At 37.1% G+C, this 15,358-nt stretch overlaps 2 protein-coding genes across 2 annotated transcripts in view; both read left to right on the top strand.

Moving 5' to 3' along the window:
• ADAM9 (ADAM metallopeptidase domain 9) overlaps window positions 1-6,984 on the top strand; it is a 162,585-nt gene extending 155,601 nt beyond the window's left edge. Inside the window, exons 21-22 of the mRNA XM_064585517.1 lie at window positions 3,608-3,675; window positions 5,522-6,984. Of these exons, the coding sequence (XP_064441587.1) occupies window positions 3,608-3,675; window positions 5,522-5,615 (162 nt within the window). The 3' untranslated portion in view covers window positions 5,616-6,984. The remainder of the gene's footprint in view (window positions 1-3,607; window positions 3,676-5,521) is intronic.
• Window positions 6,985-8,039: 1,055 nt separating this feature from the next.
• Window positions 8,040-15,358, top strand: part of LOC123840951 (disintegrin and metalloproteinase domain-containing protein 32-like) — a 193,785-nt gene continuing 186,466 nt past the window's right edge. Inside the window, exon 1 of the mRNA XM_064585520.1 lies at window positions 8,040-9,732. Within this exon, the coding sequence (XP_064441590.1) occupies window positions 9,672-9,732 (61 nt within the window). The 5' untranslated portion in view covers window positions 8,040-9,671. The remainder of the gene's footprint in view (window positions 9,733-15,358) is intronic.

Genomic DNA, 15,358 nt, shown 5'->3' with positions numbered 1-15,358 from the left:
GATAATGAGAAGTCCTTAAAGCAGTTCCTGATAGCTATTTTTAAAAGGTTTTCGGCTGTCGGGAGTTAGAGTCCTTATGTATGAGATTGGGAAAGACCATCTCTCATCTCAAATCCATTTTTAAAATATTAATACAGCAATATCAGTTTTTACTTTTTTTTTTTTTAAAGATTTTATTTATTTGTCAGAGAGAGAGACAGAGCACAAGCAGGGAGAGAGGCAGGCAGAGGGAGAAGCAGGCTCCCCCCTGAGCAAGGAGCCCAATGCAGGACTCTGTCCCAGGACTCTGGGATCATGACCTGAGCCGAAGGCAGATACTTAACCGACTGAGCCACCCAGGCGTCCCCAGCTTTTTCTTTTTGTTTAATATTTACTTTATGTCTTTTTACATGCAACGTTTCTTTGTCTTTATGTTGTCTCTTATAAACAGAATATCTTATTTAAAAATTTTTTAAAAATATTTGTCTTTTAACTGGAGACTTTATGTTGAATGCAATTATTAATATAGTTTTTCTACCATATTATTTTTATAATCTCATTGTTTTCCTGTTTCTTCTGTTTTCTCCCCACACCACAAAGCCTCTTCTGTTTTTTTGGACTGATTTAGTTTCCTCCTTGCTCCATTTCATTTTTCTCCTCTGCTTGTCTTTAGATACATTGTTAGATAAATTAGATTCAAATCCATTCGTTATTTATGATAGTTTCTTGTAGCTTCATTATGTTTTTAAAAGCACTCATTTCTTTAAACATACAAAATACCTACTTTTTGTGCTTTATCTGATCATTTTAATATGTGCAGTCTTGGTTCTGTGGTTTGTTATTTCTACTGATTCTTGCAGTGGCTTGTTTGCTAGTGTGCTTTGTGATACTGATTGTAAACTGGCATTCTTTTGAATTTTATATGGGAGAATTATTTCAGTCTTGAATCATAGTGAGTTCCTGCAGAGTGTGTGTATTTCCCTTGGCCACTTGTTTGAGGGCATGGTCAATCTTCTGTGCCTTTGTTTTTTTTTATTATTATTATTTTTTAATTTTTTAATTTTTTAAAGATTTTATTTATTTGAAAGAGGGAGCCACAGTGAGAGAGGGAACACAAGCAGAGGAAGTGGGAGAGGGAGAAGCAGGCTTCCTGTTGAGCAAGGAGCCTGATGCGGGGCTTGATCCCGGGATCCCGGGATCATGACCTGAGCCAAAGGCAGACGCTTAACGACTGAGCCACCCGGCGCCCCCTCTGTGCCTTTAAATTAAAATTTTTGTTGGTGTTTTTTTGGGTCACACAAGTGTTATGAACTCTGCCCCCCCAAACCTTTGTGAGGATGGGTGTATGGTTAGAAATTCCCCAGGGAGATGATTTTCTTTTATTCCCCTTCTACCAGTACCAAGGTCTATTTAAGCAAGTTTCTCCACTGTTCCCTGGGACAGGTGTTTCTTTATTGAGTTAATCCAGTGAGGATATTGCCCTTTAGGGGCCTACGCTTTGTATTAGGTCTTATATTCAGCATTCCATCCAGTTCAGCATTCCATCCAATTCCATCCAATTCTACGTCTATATATTACCTGAAAACATATAATGTAGCCCACCAGGGATGGAAGATATTCATAGGACAAACGCTGTTACATAGCTGGACTCTTTCATACTTATTGTTTTTTGGTCTTTAAGATGTTTCTTACTCCCTACTAACTCATTCAAGCATTAAAAAAAAAAAATACCTGGGGTGCATGGGTGACTCAGTCAGTTAAGCATCTGCCTTCGGCTCAGGTCATGATCCTGATGTCCTGGGATCGAGCCCCGTGTCAGGCTCCTTGCTCAGCGGGGAGCCTGCTTCTCCCTCTCCCTCTGCCTACTGTTCCCCCTGCTTGTGCTGTCTCTCTCTGTGTGTCAAATCAATAAATAAAATCTTTAAAAAAAATAAAAAAAATACCTGTTAATATTTTAACCAGCATTTTAGTGCTCTCTACTTGGAACATTTTAGTCCATTGTTTGTAAGAAGCATGTATCCCAGGCTTTTAATAACTGTATACCAGTCCATCTTACGGATTTATCACAAATTTAAAAACCAGTTGTTTCAAATCTTGTTACCACAGAAAAATGCAGTATCAAGGATCCTTCTATATACGTCTTTGCATACATGTAAAAGTATATGTTAAATTCCAAGAAGTAGAGTTTAACTATCCTTTTAAAGTGCTGCTTCCATGGGTTGGTGGAAAGGCAATGAGACATTTTCTTGTGTCCCTTCTCCATTTAACAGTATAAGCAAATATTCTTTGGGACAGAAAAATAGACTGTCTGTTCTACAGCGGGACCCAGAGAATGTTCAAGCTCTTCTCCAACACCATGCATATTCCTTTTTTTTTTTTTTTTGAGATAGAGAGCCTGCAAACATGGGGAGGGGCAGAGAGAGAATTTTAAGTAGGCTCCACGCCCAGCACTTAAACTCATGACCCTGAAATCAAGAGTTGGATGCTTAACCATAATTCCATCTGATCTTCCCTAACTTTTCCTAATGTAATGTGATATGTGAAAAATATTCTTACTTTTACTTTCTTATTTATTATAGACTCTCACTTTATTATAAAACTTCTTTCAACTATCTTGATAAGGAAGGAATATCATGAATCCCCAAATTAAGGGTTGTAAATTAGGAGTATTTACAATACTAGTTAGATACCGAGCAGGTTTGGCAATATATTTTTGGAAGATTTTATTTAAAATATGTTGATAGGGGGTGCCTGGGTGGCTCAGTCGGTTAAGTGTCTGCCTTCGGCTCAGGTCATGATCCTGGGGTCCTGGGATCGAGACCTGCATTGGGCTCCTTGCACAGCGGGGAGCCTGCTTCTTCCTGTCCCTCTGCCTGCCATTCCCTCACTTGTGCTCTCTCTCTCTCTCTCGCTCTTTGTCAAATAAATAAATAAAATCTTAAAAAAAAATATGTTGGGACACCTGGGTGGCTCAGTTCATTAAGCAGCTGCCTTCGGCTCAGGTCATGATCCCAGAGTCCTGGGATCGAGTCCCACATCGGGCTCCCTGCTCTGCGGGAAGCCTGCTTTTCCCTCTCCCTCTGCTGCTCCCCCTGCTTGTGCACTTTCTCTCTCTCTCTCTGACAAATAAATAAATAAAATCTTTACAAAAAATATGTTGATGGGGCTCCTGGGTGGCTCAGTCATTTGAGCGTCTGGCTCTTGGTTTCAGCTCAGGTCATGATCTCAGGGTCGGGGGATTGAGCCCCACACTGGGCTCTGTGCTCAGCATGGAACCTGCTTGAGATTCTCTCCCTCTCCCTCTTCACCTCCCCACTGCATGCTCTCTCTCTCTCTAAAATAAATAAATTTAAAAAAATATATATATTGGTATAGGAAATAAGTTACCTTTTAATTAATGTAGTTGATTAGAACCAAGATTATAATAGTACTATTGAATTAAAAAAATATAGCCTTAAAAGAATTAAGTATTCCACATTCAGTGGCAAAGATGTGTTGAATAAGCAAACTATTTTTAAATGTCAGCATTGTAAATATCTATTCATTGATTTGAAATATATTGATTACTTTCTGTATAGAAAACATATTTATGAGTGCATTGTGGTAATAACTGTTTTTTCCTTTTTAGCCTATATATGCAAACAGAATTCCGGTACCAACTTACGCAGCCAAGCAGCCTCAGCAGTTCCCATCAAGGTCTGAAGTGAATTCACTCAGATTACTTAACCAGAGTAAAACCCAGGGTTAATGTCTAAGAATTGCTCCCTTGTATTTAATTTAGCACAGGGTATTTCTTGCCAACAGTTTAGATAGAACACAATTTTTAGAAAAGCTTTTAAGAACTTTTTATGTAAGTTTTGTCATATTAGTGCAGTGTCAACATGCAAATTTAAAGAAGTCTGGGGCGCCTGGGTGGCTCAGTTGTTAAGCATCTGCCTTCAGCTCAGGTCATGATCCCAGGGTCCTGGGATCAAGCCCCGCGTCGGGCTCCCTGCTCGGCGGGAGGCCTGCTTCTCCCTCTCCCACTCCCCCTGCTTGTGTTCCCTCTCTCGCTGTGTCTGTCAAATAAATAAATAAAATCTTTAAAAAAAAATTTTTTAAGTCTGAGCAAGACAAGCAAATGGTGCTGCAGCCTTCGGTGTACGTAAGATTCAGAAGCAAGGGCCTTTAAAATACCCAGTGATGGCAAACCAGATGGGTAAGACCAGCCTTCCTATTAGGAACAGCTAGAGAAGCTAGACAAGGTAAGGAAATATGTGTTTGAAGACCTGAGTGAACTATCAGATAGGAAACGAGGAGGAAATGTGGGGCCCAGGAGAGAAAGGCAGTCCGGACATAATCCCAGCTTTTGGGGGACAGTTTTCCATCCTGGACATGTCTCCCAATTCTCAATGTGAGAACTAAGAGGCTAGGAAGCTGAGGAGAGCTTGCAACAAATTCCCAGGGCTGAGGGGGCAAGAACTGGAGCCCAGCCAAGCAGGAGGTTCCCTGGCAGTCCTCCCAGGCACTGTGTTGGGCCCCAGTGATAAGGATAAACTAGATCCTTAACTTATTTCTACAATTTTTTATGTTTGGCCCCAGTCAAAAGAGCAGACCTACAAGAAAAGAAAATGTGACTAAAACAAGAAAAGCCACAGATGATAGAAACAAACTCAGAGGGTATTACCCAGTGAGGAGCATCATCAGCCACAGACTTTAAAATGACTAATGATTATGTCATTGAACTAATAGTTAAGATTGAGACTTTTCAGCACAGTACTACAAACTTTAATAAAAGAATCATATGGAAGTTCTAAAACTGAAAAACACAAGCACTGAAATCTTTCAGTTCTCAATGGATGGACTTAAAATCAGCAAGGAAGAACATTGATTACGATGTTTTGCAATGTATAAAGTGCATCTTACCCTTCCCACCCCCAAAAGTCCTTCAAATTGCAACTGAATTGCAACACTAAGGAGTGTTCTCCTGTATAATCTTTATTATATAATAAGAGTGCATGGAAATCCAGCTGCGCATCAAGAGAGGAATATATAAATTGTGAGACAGATATTCACCAGGTCATGTTCTGGTGTGTTATCGGAGTAGAGGAATACTAGAATTGGATGAAGAGGGTGAGGAAGGGTATAGAGGTGAAGGACAGGTATAGAAAAGTCATAGCAGGTTTGATTCTCAGAGTGGGTGTTAGTTTTGAATGAGTTGGAATTTCAGCTTTATTTATGTAAACGGAGCTAGTGACCTCCCTTGTCTTTTACAATTTGTCTTTTCAATTTCATGTGTTATTCCTTTTAAAAATATATAAACCAGAACCTTCATATAATATTTTTGATTATAGAATAGCATTACTTTTTGGTAGTTACTCCATTTTAGATGCTGATTGCATCCTTTAACCATTGCATATAAGATGAATAATAATCTCAGAATATAATGTACTCTTCAGAATTGTCAGCAGTGTTAAAGATGGTGTTACAATGGGCTTTTAATGATGTAGTATTATTTTATTCAGTTGAAACACATAATTAACTGTCTTTTTTCCCCTCACAGGCCACCTCCACCACAACCGAAAGTATCATCTCAGGGAAATTTAATTCCTGCTCGTCCTGCACCTGCACCACCTTTATATAGTTCCCTCACTTGAATTTTTTTTTTTTTTTTTTTACCTTTACTTTTGCAGACATCTTCAGGGAACTGAGCTAATCCTTTTTTTTTTTCCTGATATTTTCTTGAAAAGCCTTTCTTCCTGCTGCAACTATGAATGAAAACAAAATACCATAAAACAAACTTTGCTAACACAGAAAAACAGAAATTGAGTAGTGGGAATTGAGAAATATAAGAAATGCAGTAAAGTCAGGGCATTTAGAATAACATTTCCATTTCCATCACTGAATAATAAGTCTTATTCAGTCATTCTGTGAGGTTAATGCACCAAACATGGATTATGTTATTTTAAACATGGTATTGTAATGATTCTTAAATTAAGTTTTGTCATTAAATGCTTCAATGACAAATTTTGACCTTAGTTGCCATTAATGTAGTTTCTGGTTGAACATGTGATTATCTAATATCTGTGAAAACTAATTAGCTGTCAGTAATATCTAATGTTTTTCATCTTGCACGGACTAATAATCATCATATGCTAGAATCTTGTCTATCTCATTCACTACACAAATAAAGGAATATTCTGTCTTCAGAAGAATGTGCAAAATCCACAATTTAGATATCATCATCTTATTTTGAGAGTACAAAGTATACTAAAAGTGTGTATGTGTGTATTCACACACAGTTATTGTCTTCCTTTTTTATGATCATTCTGTGGATAAATGATTCCATGGATTCTAGGGATAGTAGAGTCTATGGGTCTATCTATGGATAATGAATATTAGAAAAATTAATTTAATAATAGAATTTCTATTATGAATCATGTTAAAGCATGGCATTCTTTTACAATAGCATTATTTTAAATAAATTAAACTTTAAGGTACGGAGTATTTAATAGAACTAATCAGATATGCTGTTGATACCTGGCTCTAACAAAGCAGGAGCTCTTATAATATCTTCAATCAAATTGAGATATCATAAAACCACTTGAGAATTTCATGAGCACTTTAAGTTTAAAATCTGAAACTTCAAAGCTTGCTATTAATATAATTTAGAATGTTTACATTTACTAAGGTGTGCTGGATCATATCTCTGTTGTAACTAATGTTTTCAAAGAAATTAGGCTGGAGAAAAGAAGTTAGAAAAGGTTTTTCTTAGTAAAAGCAAAAAAACTAGTGAGGTGTGTAGGAGTTATTATTCCATCTGTGTAAAAAATGAATTTTTACTTCAGAAAAAATGATATGGATGGTGAAATTTTAAACACTCAAAAAATTTTCATAACCTTTCATAATAAAATTTAATAATAGGTTTATTAACTGAATTTCATTAGTTTTTCAAAAAATTTTTGTTTGTGTATATATACATATACAAATATAACATTTGCAATAAATAAAAGACTTGAAATTCTGTTTTGTGTCGCCCAGTAACTTCCTAAATACCCAGCTTTTTATAACCTTATTAATTAAAACATACTAGTTTTAGATAAAACCACTAGTCAAACTTTTACAGATATTATCTTACTAATTTTCAGACTTCTGCTGAATTGTGCACAGTGGCTTTTTTGTTATTAAAGGAAAACAGATTAGTTTTGAAGAAGACAGATATTTCAGTTCTTTGAAGATGATACATTATTTTAACAATCTGGTATATATTAAAACTTACATATAGGATGTGGGTGGACAAATACTCAGGAGCCAGGCAGTCCATAAAAAGGACAGTAGGATATAGAAATATAGGGAAAATTTGTACTTCAGTGTATGCATTGTCTGGAGTTTAGACTCTAGAAGAGAACTCACCTTTCCTGGCTTTAGGATTCTATAGGAGCTATTTTACAATAGTAAAATAGTTTTATCACTTTGGATAACTGATAGCAATGTGTTCATAGACATGAAAATTCTGCCCAGCAGAGGTTCAGCTGACATCCCTCCCTTTTTTGCCTCCAATAGCACATTTATTTCAATATTCCTGATCTTTGGATTCTCCTTTGAACTGGCTGTAATACCTCACCACTTTACTCATTAATGAAGTAAACACAGTCTTTAATGTGTGTTCCTTTTACAAAAAAGTGTAAACACTCCCAAATGATGATTCTTCATTTCAGTTTAAATCTTTGAATGAATTCATATAAGACTAAAATGTTTGTGTCTTTCTCTCATATAGTCTCAATTTTTGCAACTGTAATTCGTATCACTGAAATCTTGGTAATATTTTAACTATATAACTTAAAACTTTTCTCAGAATTCGATAAATCCTTGGATTTTTGAATATTTAGAAAATTTTTCTAAAAGACTTTGATCAGTCTGAACTTACTTTTGTATATATTTTTTTGCATGTTTTATATGCTTTTCACTTAGGTTTTCCTTGATTTATTCTGGATTGCTGTTAAAAATTGTAAAATTTCTTAGCCATAGATGTCACTTCAAAATTTGCAAATATTAAAGGGCTTCTTTGTCATCTGCTAAAGACATTTTAATAATTAGATCAATTATATATAACTTTGATATCACTGTTGGACCATAGGTTCACAAAATTACCTTGCTCAGGATATTGCATTTTCCCTTTCTCTCAAGCAGATGCCTGGGTCTCTAACCAGATAGTTAAGCACAGTCCAGGTTTTCAAACCACAAATCAGATTTTACTAAATTCCATAAATGTTTACTGAAACTCTACCATCTTGCAGGTATCATTAGGCACTGTGATATGTAAGTTCTGGATGGTACATCTAACTCCTGTTATGGAGAGAACTAAATACACAAGAATAATATAAAGTCTGCTTAAAGGTTGAAGAAGAGAAACAATAAATAAACCAGGATTTCATTCAAAATACTTCCCACTAATTTACAAGTCTAAGTACTTACTGTAGTTATTTTCCTAATACTACGAAGCAAGATGAAACCAGCTTTTGGCTCAACTACTGCTTAGAAACAGTGTTCGTCTAGCATTGGCTGTTCTGTTGGGATACAAGCTGGGTGTAGATTTTTTTTGCCTTGTTTTTGCTCATGCTAATCCTTTTTAGGCTTAGACGGTCCTGTTGAAATCCTTTGCATCAGTAAAATCGCATCTCAACTGTCAGTTTAGATGGGGTGATTCCCTAAGTGAGCTTTTCTGTGTTCCCACCCAGCCTTTCAGTTTGTGCGTCTGCCTTTCTGTTAATTAGTATGATCGATTAATTCATTCTTTGGGATTTCAAAAGAATTAAAAAGGTAGTGCATATAGGTGGAGACTGGAGGTGAGGCCGAGAGGGAGGAGGCATTGCAGTCCCAGGGAATAAGGCGATGTTTATTCAGAAAGACCAGAAGTCAGAGTGGCCAAAGGATTGCGGATAGGAGAAAATGGGTGGCAGCTTGGGCTTGGAATTTAGAAAATTTTTCTACTGGAACATACGTACTGGAATTCTGGGTAAGAGTCTTCTCCATATCATTCACTACATAAATGAATAAGTATTCACCGTACTGAGAAGGTATTGAACAAGAGAATGATATCACATGAATTCTAGCCAAGGGCTTGTGAAGAACCAGACTGATTGGAGGAAAAGTAGACACAGCCTGATTACTCCGTGCATTTGAGCCGTAGGTATGGGGGAAAAAAACAAAAACCAAAACCCACAGCAGACTCTCTTCAAAGATACAAAGTCTCACTTTTCCCCTTTTTGGAATCTTTTTCACACATCTGGCTATTTTTATTTTTAGAAACCCAGCTTTAGTAAATAATGAGTGTGTGCGTGCGTGTAGTTTTAAATTCAGAAAGTATTGCACGATCGTCTTTTAGAACACCTGGAAGTGTGTGCTACAAAACAGCCTACAATAAATGCGTTAGTTCTTCCAGGTCCGTCAACACGAAAGGTTGGTGGGGGACCGCAGCTGCGACGGCACGGGTGGCTGGATAACCCCACCTGAGCCGCGGGCTCTCTCGGCCGGGCACGCGGGATTTAGGCTGCGCGCACGGTGGGCGCTCCCTGCGGGCGACTAGCATTCGGGGCGCGGCCTCGCGAGACCGCCGCCCACGAGCGCGCGCGGGTGAGCGGCGGCCGAGGCGTCCTTCGAGCGCTCTCAACGGCCGCCGGCTCAGTCCACTCTCGGAGCCCAGAAGCCACACCATGCTCCGCCTGAGGCTGCTGCTGCTCGCTGGGCTCGGTGGCTTGCTGGCGTCAGGACCGGGTAAGGCAGCGGAGACCCTGTTACACGGGGTCTGGCAGACGAAGGTTTTTCTTTTCCTTCTTGCAAGGAGAACTTGCTTCGGCCAAATGGCGGCCCAACTCGATTGAATCCCCGCGGTGGCCTGGAAAGCCGGCCTTTTGGGGGCGCTCTGTAGGGATAGAGAAGAGACTCCCTAGAAGGGAAAATAACTTTAATGAGCTCAAGGAGAAGTCTCTCTCTTTTTGAATCTAGGGTGGGGGTAGCCTTTCTTGTAGGTCTTTCATGCACTTCACAAAACTGCCCCAACGTTTCCTGCACTCAGAAGCACCCCAGAATCTTCCTGAACTCCACTCAAAACCCAAACGAAAACGAAAACAAAAGCCGTACTCTCCTCACATACCATTTGTTCCAACATAACTTGTCTGGCATACCTATGGGAATAATTTGCCCTGCAGTCAAAAAAAAAAAAAAAAAAAAGATTCAGCGTCTGTTACGCTGAGTGACAAAGGTACATTATGGCAGGATACAAAGAACAGTATAAAGAAGCCTCAAAATTTTAAAATATATTAGGGCTGGTTTAGATGCAAACAAGCATTTTAGATATGTTCTTATTTTTCTCCCCTTTTTATACACTGTTCTGAATCTTGCCATCCTGTGTCAGTGTCAGTACATGGAGTATCTTTTCTCCCCATCTGCACAGTACTCCCTTGTTTGGAGGTGCCACGGTTTATTCAGCCAGTTCTTTTATTAATAGACTTTTGGATTGTTACCAGTCTTTTTGCTGTTGCATGCTATATTATGACCTTGAGCTGCCATAACAAAATGCCCTAGATGGGGTGGCTTAAACAACAGAAATTTATTTTCTCACAGTTCTGAAGATAGGAAGTCTGAGCCCAGGATGCCGTCGGGTTGGGGATCTGGTGAGGTCTTTCTTCCTGGCTAATAGACCATGGCTTTCTTGCTATGTACTCAGATGGCCTCTTCGTGTGGGGAGAGAGAGCAAACCCTTCTTATAAGGACACTGGATCCCATCCTGAGAGATCCACCTTCATGGCCACCCTTAGCCCTAATTACCTTCCAAAGGTCCCATTTCTAAATAGCATCACACTGGGGTTAGGACTTCATGAAATTCTGGGGGGACACAAACCTTCACCATAACACACCATAACACACTCAGTATTTTAATGCAGTGGTTTGCAAACTTTTTGGAATTTTTCTTTACACATTAACAATTATAGAAATTCTCAAAGAGCTTTTGCTTACGTTTTGTTTATATCTGTTAATATTTGTCATTTTGGAAATTAATATAGAAATTTAAGAATTTTTATTCATTTAAAAATGACAGCAACATATCTATTATACGTAACATAAGTTACACATTTAAAAAATAACTATTTTCTGAAACGAATTTAGAACACTGGCACGATTTTAGATTTTTGTAAATCTCTTTAATGTCTGGCTTAATAGATGATAGCTAGATTCTCATATCTATTTCTGCATTGAATCTGTTGCTGTTTTATTTGAAGTATATGAAGAAAATCCAGCTTATATTGTTGGAAAAGGGAGGAATATTTTAATAACCTTTTCAGATAATTACCAGTATTCTTTGGATACTACATCAATACTTGATAAATGGTAAAAGTTAGTTGCAATATGCAATAAAAACATATCAATGAACTTTTCAAAATATGTTCTATTAAGAATTCATGGAATCGGGCACCTGGGTGGCTCAGTTGGTTAAGCGACTGCCTTCGGCTCAGGTCATGATCCTGGAGTCCCTGGATCGAGTCCCGCATCGGGCTCCCTGCTCGGCAGGGAGTCTGCTTCTCCCTCTGACCCTAACCCCTCTCATGTGCTCTCTCTCAGATAAATAAATAAAATCTTAAAAAAAAAAAAAAAATTCATGGGATCTTGAACGTTGGATTTTTTACTCATGAGTTTTTTTTTTTAATGCATCACCTTTGTAATTTTTAATTTTTTTAAAAGATTTTATTTATTTATTTGACAGAGAGATACATAGCAAGAGAGGGAACACAAGCAGGGGGAGTGGGAGAGGGAGAAGCAGGCTTCCCGCAGAGCAGGGAGCCCGACGCAGGGCTCGGTCCCAGGACCCTGGGATCATGACCTGAGCCAAAGGCAGATGCCCAACGACTGAGCCACCCAGGTGTCCTTAATTTTTAATTTTAAATTATAGTAAAATGCACATAACATAAAATTTATCATCTTAACAATTTTTTAAAAAATGAATAAGCTTTATTTTTTTAGAGTGTTTTAGGTTCATAGCAAAATTAAGAGGAAGGTACAGAGATTCCCCATACACACCATCCTCACACATGCACCCCCTCTGCTATTGACATCCCACACATTTGTTACATTTGGTACTTTGTTAAAATCGATGATCCTACAGTGACACATTATTATCACCCAGAGTCCATAGTTTACCTAGGATTCACTCTGCCTGTTGTACATTCTTTGGATTTGACAAACGTATCGTGACATGTATCCACTATTGTGGTATATAGAGTAGTTTCAGTGTCTTAAAAATCCTCTGTGCTCAGCCTATTCATCCTTCCCTCTCCCCTAACTCCCAACAACACCGACTTTTTTCTGTCTCTGTAGTTTTGCTTTTTCTAGAATGTCATGTAGTTGGAATCATTCAGTATGTAGCCTATTCAGACTGGCTTTTTTCACTTAGAAATATACATTTAAGGTTCTTCCATGTCTTTTCATGGCTTATTTATCTTAATTCTTTTTAGCAATGAGTATTATTTCATTATCTAGATGTACCAGTTTATCCATTCACCTACTGAAGGATATCCTGGTTGCTTGCAAGTTTTGGCAGTTATGGATAAAGCTGTTAGAAACATCTGTGTGCAGGTTTTTTGTTTGGACAAAAGCTTTCAACTCCTTTGTGTAAATACCAAGGGGTGGGATTGTTGAATTATATGGTAAGAGTATGTTTAGTTTTGTAAGAAACTGCCAAGCTATCTTCCACAGTGGTTATATCATTTTTGATATAATTCACCAACAGTGAAGGAGAGTTCCTGTTGCCTCCCATCCTTGCCAGCTTTAGGTGTAGTCAGTGTTACGGATTTTGGTTATTTTAATGGGTATGTAATGGTATCTCATTTTAATTTGCAGTTATCTAGTGACATATGATATAAAGCATCTTTTCATCTTCTTAATATGCCATCTCTCTCTCTCTCTTTATTTTTTTTGATGAGGTGTCTGTTCAGGTGTTTTGCCCATTTTTAAATTGGGTTCTTCATTTTCTTATTGTTGAGTTTTAAGAGTTCTGTGTATATTTTGGATGAACAATCTTTTATCAGATATGCCTTTTGCAAATAGTTTCTCCCAGTCTGTGGTCTGTGACTTGTCTTCTTAGTCTCTTGACATTGTCTTTTGCAGAGCAGAAGTTTTTCATTTTAATGAGGTACAGCTTATCATTTGTTTCTTCATGCATTATGGGTGTTTTATCTAAAAAATTATTGCCATACCTAATCATAATTTGCATTTTACATTTAGGTCTGTGATCCATTGGGGGTTGATTTTTGTGAAGTGTGTAAAGTCTGTGTCAGATTTTTTTTTTTTTGCATGTGGAAATTCACTTGTCCCAACACTGTTTGTTGGAAAGGTTATCTGCTCTTTTGTATTGCCTTTGCTCTCTTATCAAAGATCAGTTGACTGTATTTATGTAGGGTTTTTTTCTGGACTGTTTATTCTGTTTGACTGATCTATTTGTCTATTCTTTCACTGGTACCACACTTTTTTGATTACTGTAGCTTTATAACAAGTCATTTAGTCAGATAGTGGCAGTCTCAACTTTATTCTTCTCCTTCAGTATTGAATTTGCTATTCTGGGTCTTTTGCCTCTTTGTATAAACTTTAGAATAAATGAGTTAATGGGATTTTGATTAAGATTGTATTGAATCTATAGAGCCAAGTTGAGAAGAACTGGCATTTTGACAGTATTGAGTTGTACTCTCCATGAAGATGCACTAATCTAAGTATTTCATTTTTTTGGATGCTCATATAAATGACATTGTGTTTTAAGTTTCAAATTCTACTTGTTCCTTGCTGATGTGTAGGAAAGTGATTGACTTTTATTTATTAGCCTGTTTTCCTGCAAACTTGCTATCTTAACCATTTTTAAGTGTATAGGTCAGTAGTGTTAAGTACATCCACATTATTGTGTAACCTATCTCGAGAGCCTATTTATCTTGCAAAATGGAAGTACTATACCAATTATACAACAGCTTATAAATTGTGATAAAATATACATAACATAAAATTTACCATTTGAACTATTTTTTTCCCTGATTTTTACAGTTTATTGCTTTTTAAGTAGAAACTAATTAAGGAAAATATATTGTTTCCCCTTTATTTTTGTAGATTTTTTCTAGCTCTACCAGTGAGTTTTATACTTTCAGATGTTTCGTGTTACTAATTAGTATCCTTTTGTTTCAGCACAAAGAGCTCTCTTTAACAGTTCTTATAAGACCGGTCTAGTAATGAGGAACTCCTTTAGCTTTTGTTTGTCTAGTCTGCTGTTGAACCCCTCTCCTGAAATTTTCAGTTAATTTATTGTATTTTTCAGCTCTGTGATTTCTGTTTGGTACTCATTTTAACCATTTTTAAGTGTAAGGTTTAATGGCATCGAGTACATTCACATTGTTGTGCAGCCATCACCACCATCCATCTCCAGAATTTTTTTCATCTTCCCAAGCTGAAACTCAGTACCCATTAAACACTAACTCCTCATTCCCCTCTCCCCTCAGCTTATGGAAACCACCGTTCTACTTTATGTCTCTGTGGATATTAGGTACCTCATATAACTGGAATTGTGGAGTATCTTCTTGTGACTGGTTTATTTCACTTAGCGTGACTCCCTCAATATTCATCTATGTTGTAGCATGTGTCAGAATTTTCTCCTTTTTAAGGCTGAGTAATATTCTGTTGTGTGGAATATAAATGGATAAATATATATTTCATTTTGTTTTTCTATTCATCTATAGATGGATATTTGGGTTGCATCTTCTTTTGGGACATTATGAATAATGCTGCCATGAACATATATGGGCATGTACTTGTTTGAGTCCCTATTTTCATTTCTTTTGCATATATATTCAGAAGAGGAGTTGCTGAATCATATGGTAATTCTATTTTTAATTTTTCTGAGGAACTGTCACACTGTTTTTCATAGTGGCTACACAATTTTACATTCCTACCAGCAGAGTACAGAGGTTCCAAATTTCCACATTCTTTCCAACACGTTATTTTTATTTTATTTTTAAATGATTATAGTCTTCCTAGTGGATATATCATGGTATCTCCTTTTGGCTATGATTTGCATTCTCCCAATGATTAGTGATGTTGAGCATCTTTTCATGTGCTTATTGACCCTTTGTGTATCTTTGGAGAAATGAATGTTCAAATCTGTTTTTAAAATTTGTTGTTCTTTTTGTTGTCAAGCTGTGCGAGTTCTTTTTATATTCTGGATGCTAGACCTATTTCAGAGAAATGATTTGCAAATATCTTTTCTCATTCAGTAGGCTTTCTTTACTTTCTTGTGAGTGTCCTTTGATTCACAAAAACAAAAGTTTTTAATTTTAATGAAATCTAATATATGTATTTTTTTCTTAACATT

The sequence above is a fragment of the Mirounga angustirostris genome, unplaced genomic scaffold (assembly GCF_029215605.1).
Source record: "Mirounga angustirostris isolate CCGP_5_RB_7025 unplaced genomic scaffold, mMirAng1.0.hap1 SCAF_2, whole genome shotgun sequence".
NCBI lineage: Eukaryota > Metazoa > Chordata > Mammalia > Carnivora > Phocidae > Mirounga > Mirounga angustirostris.
The sequence above is the reverse complement of the archived record's forward strand: the minus strand, read 5'-3'. Positions and strand labels throughout refer to the sequence as shown.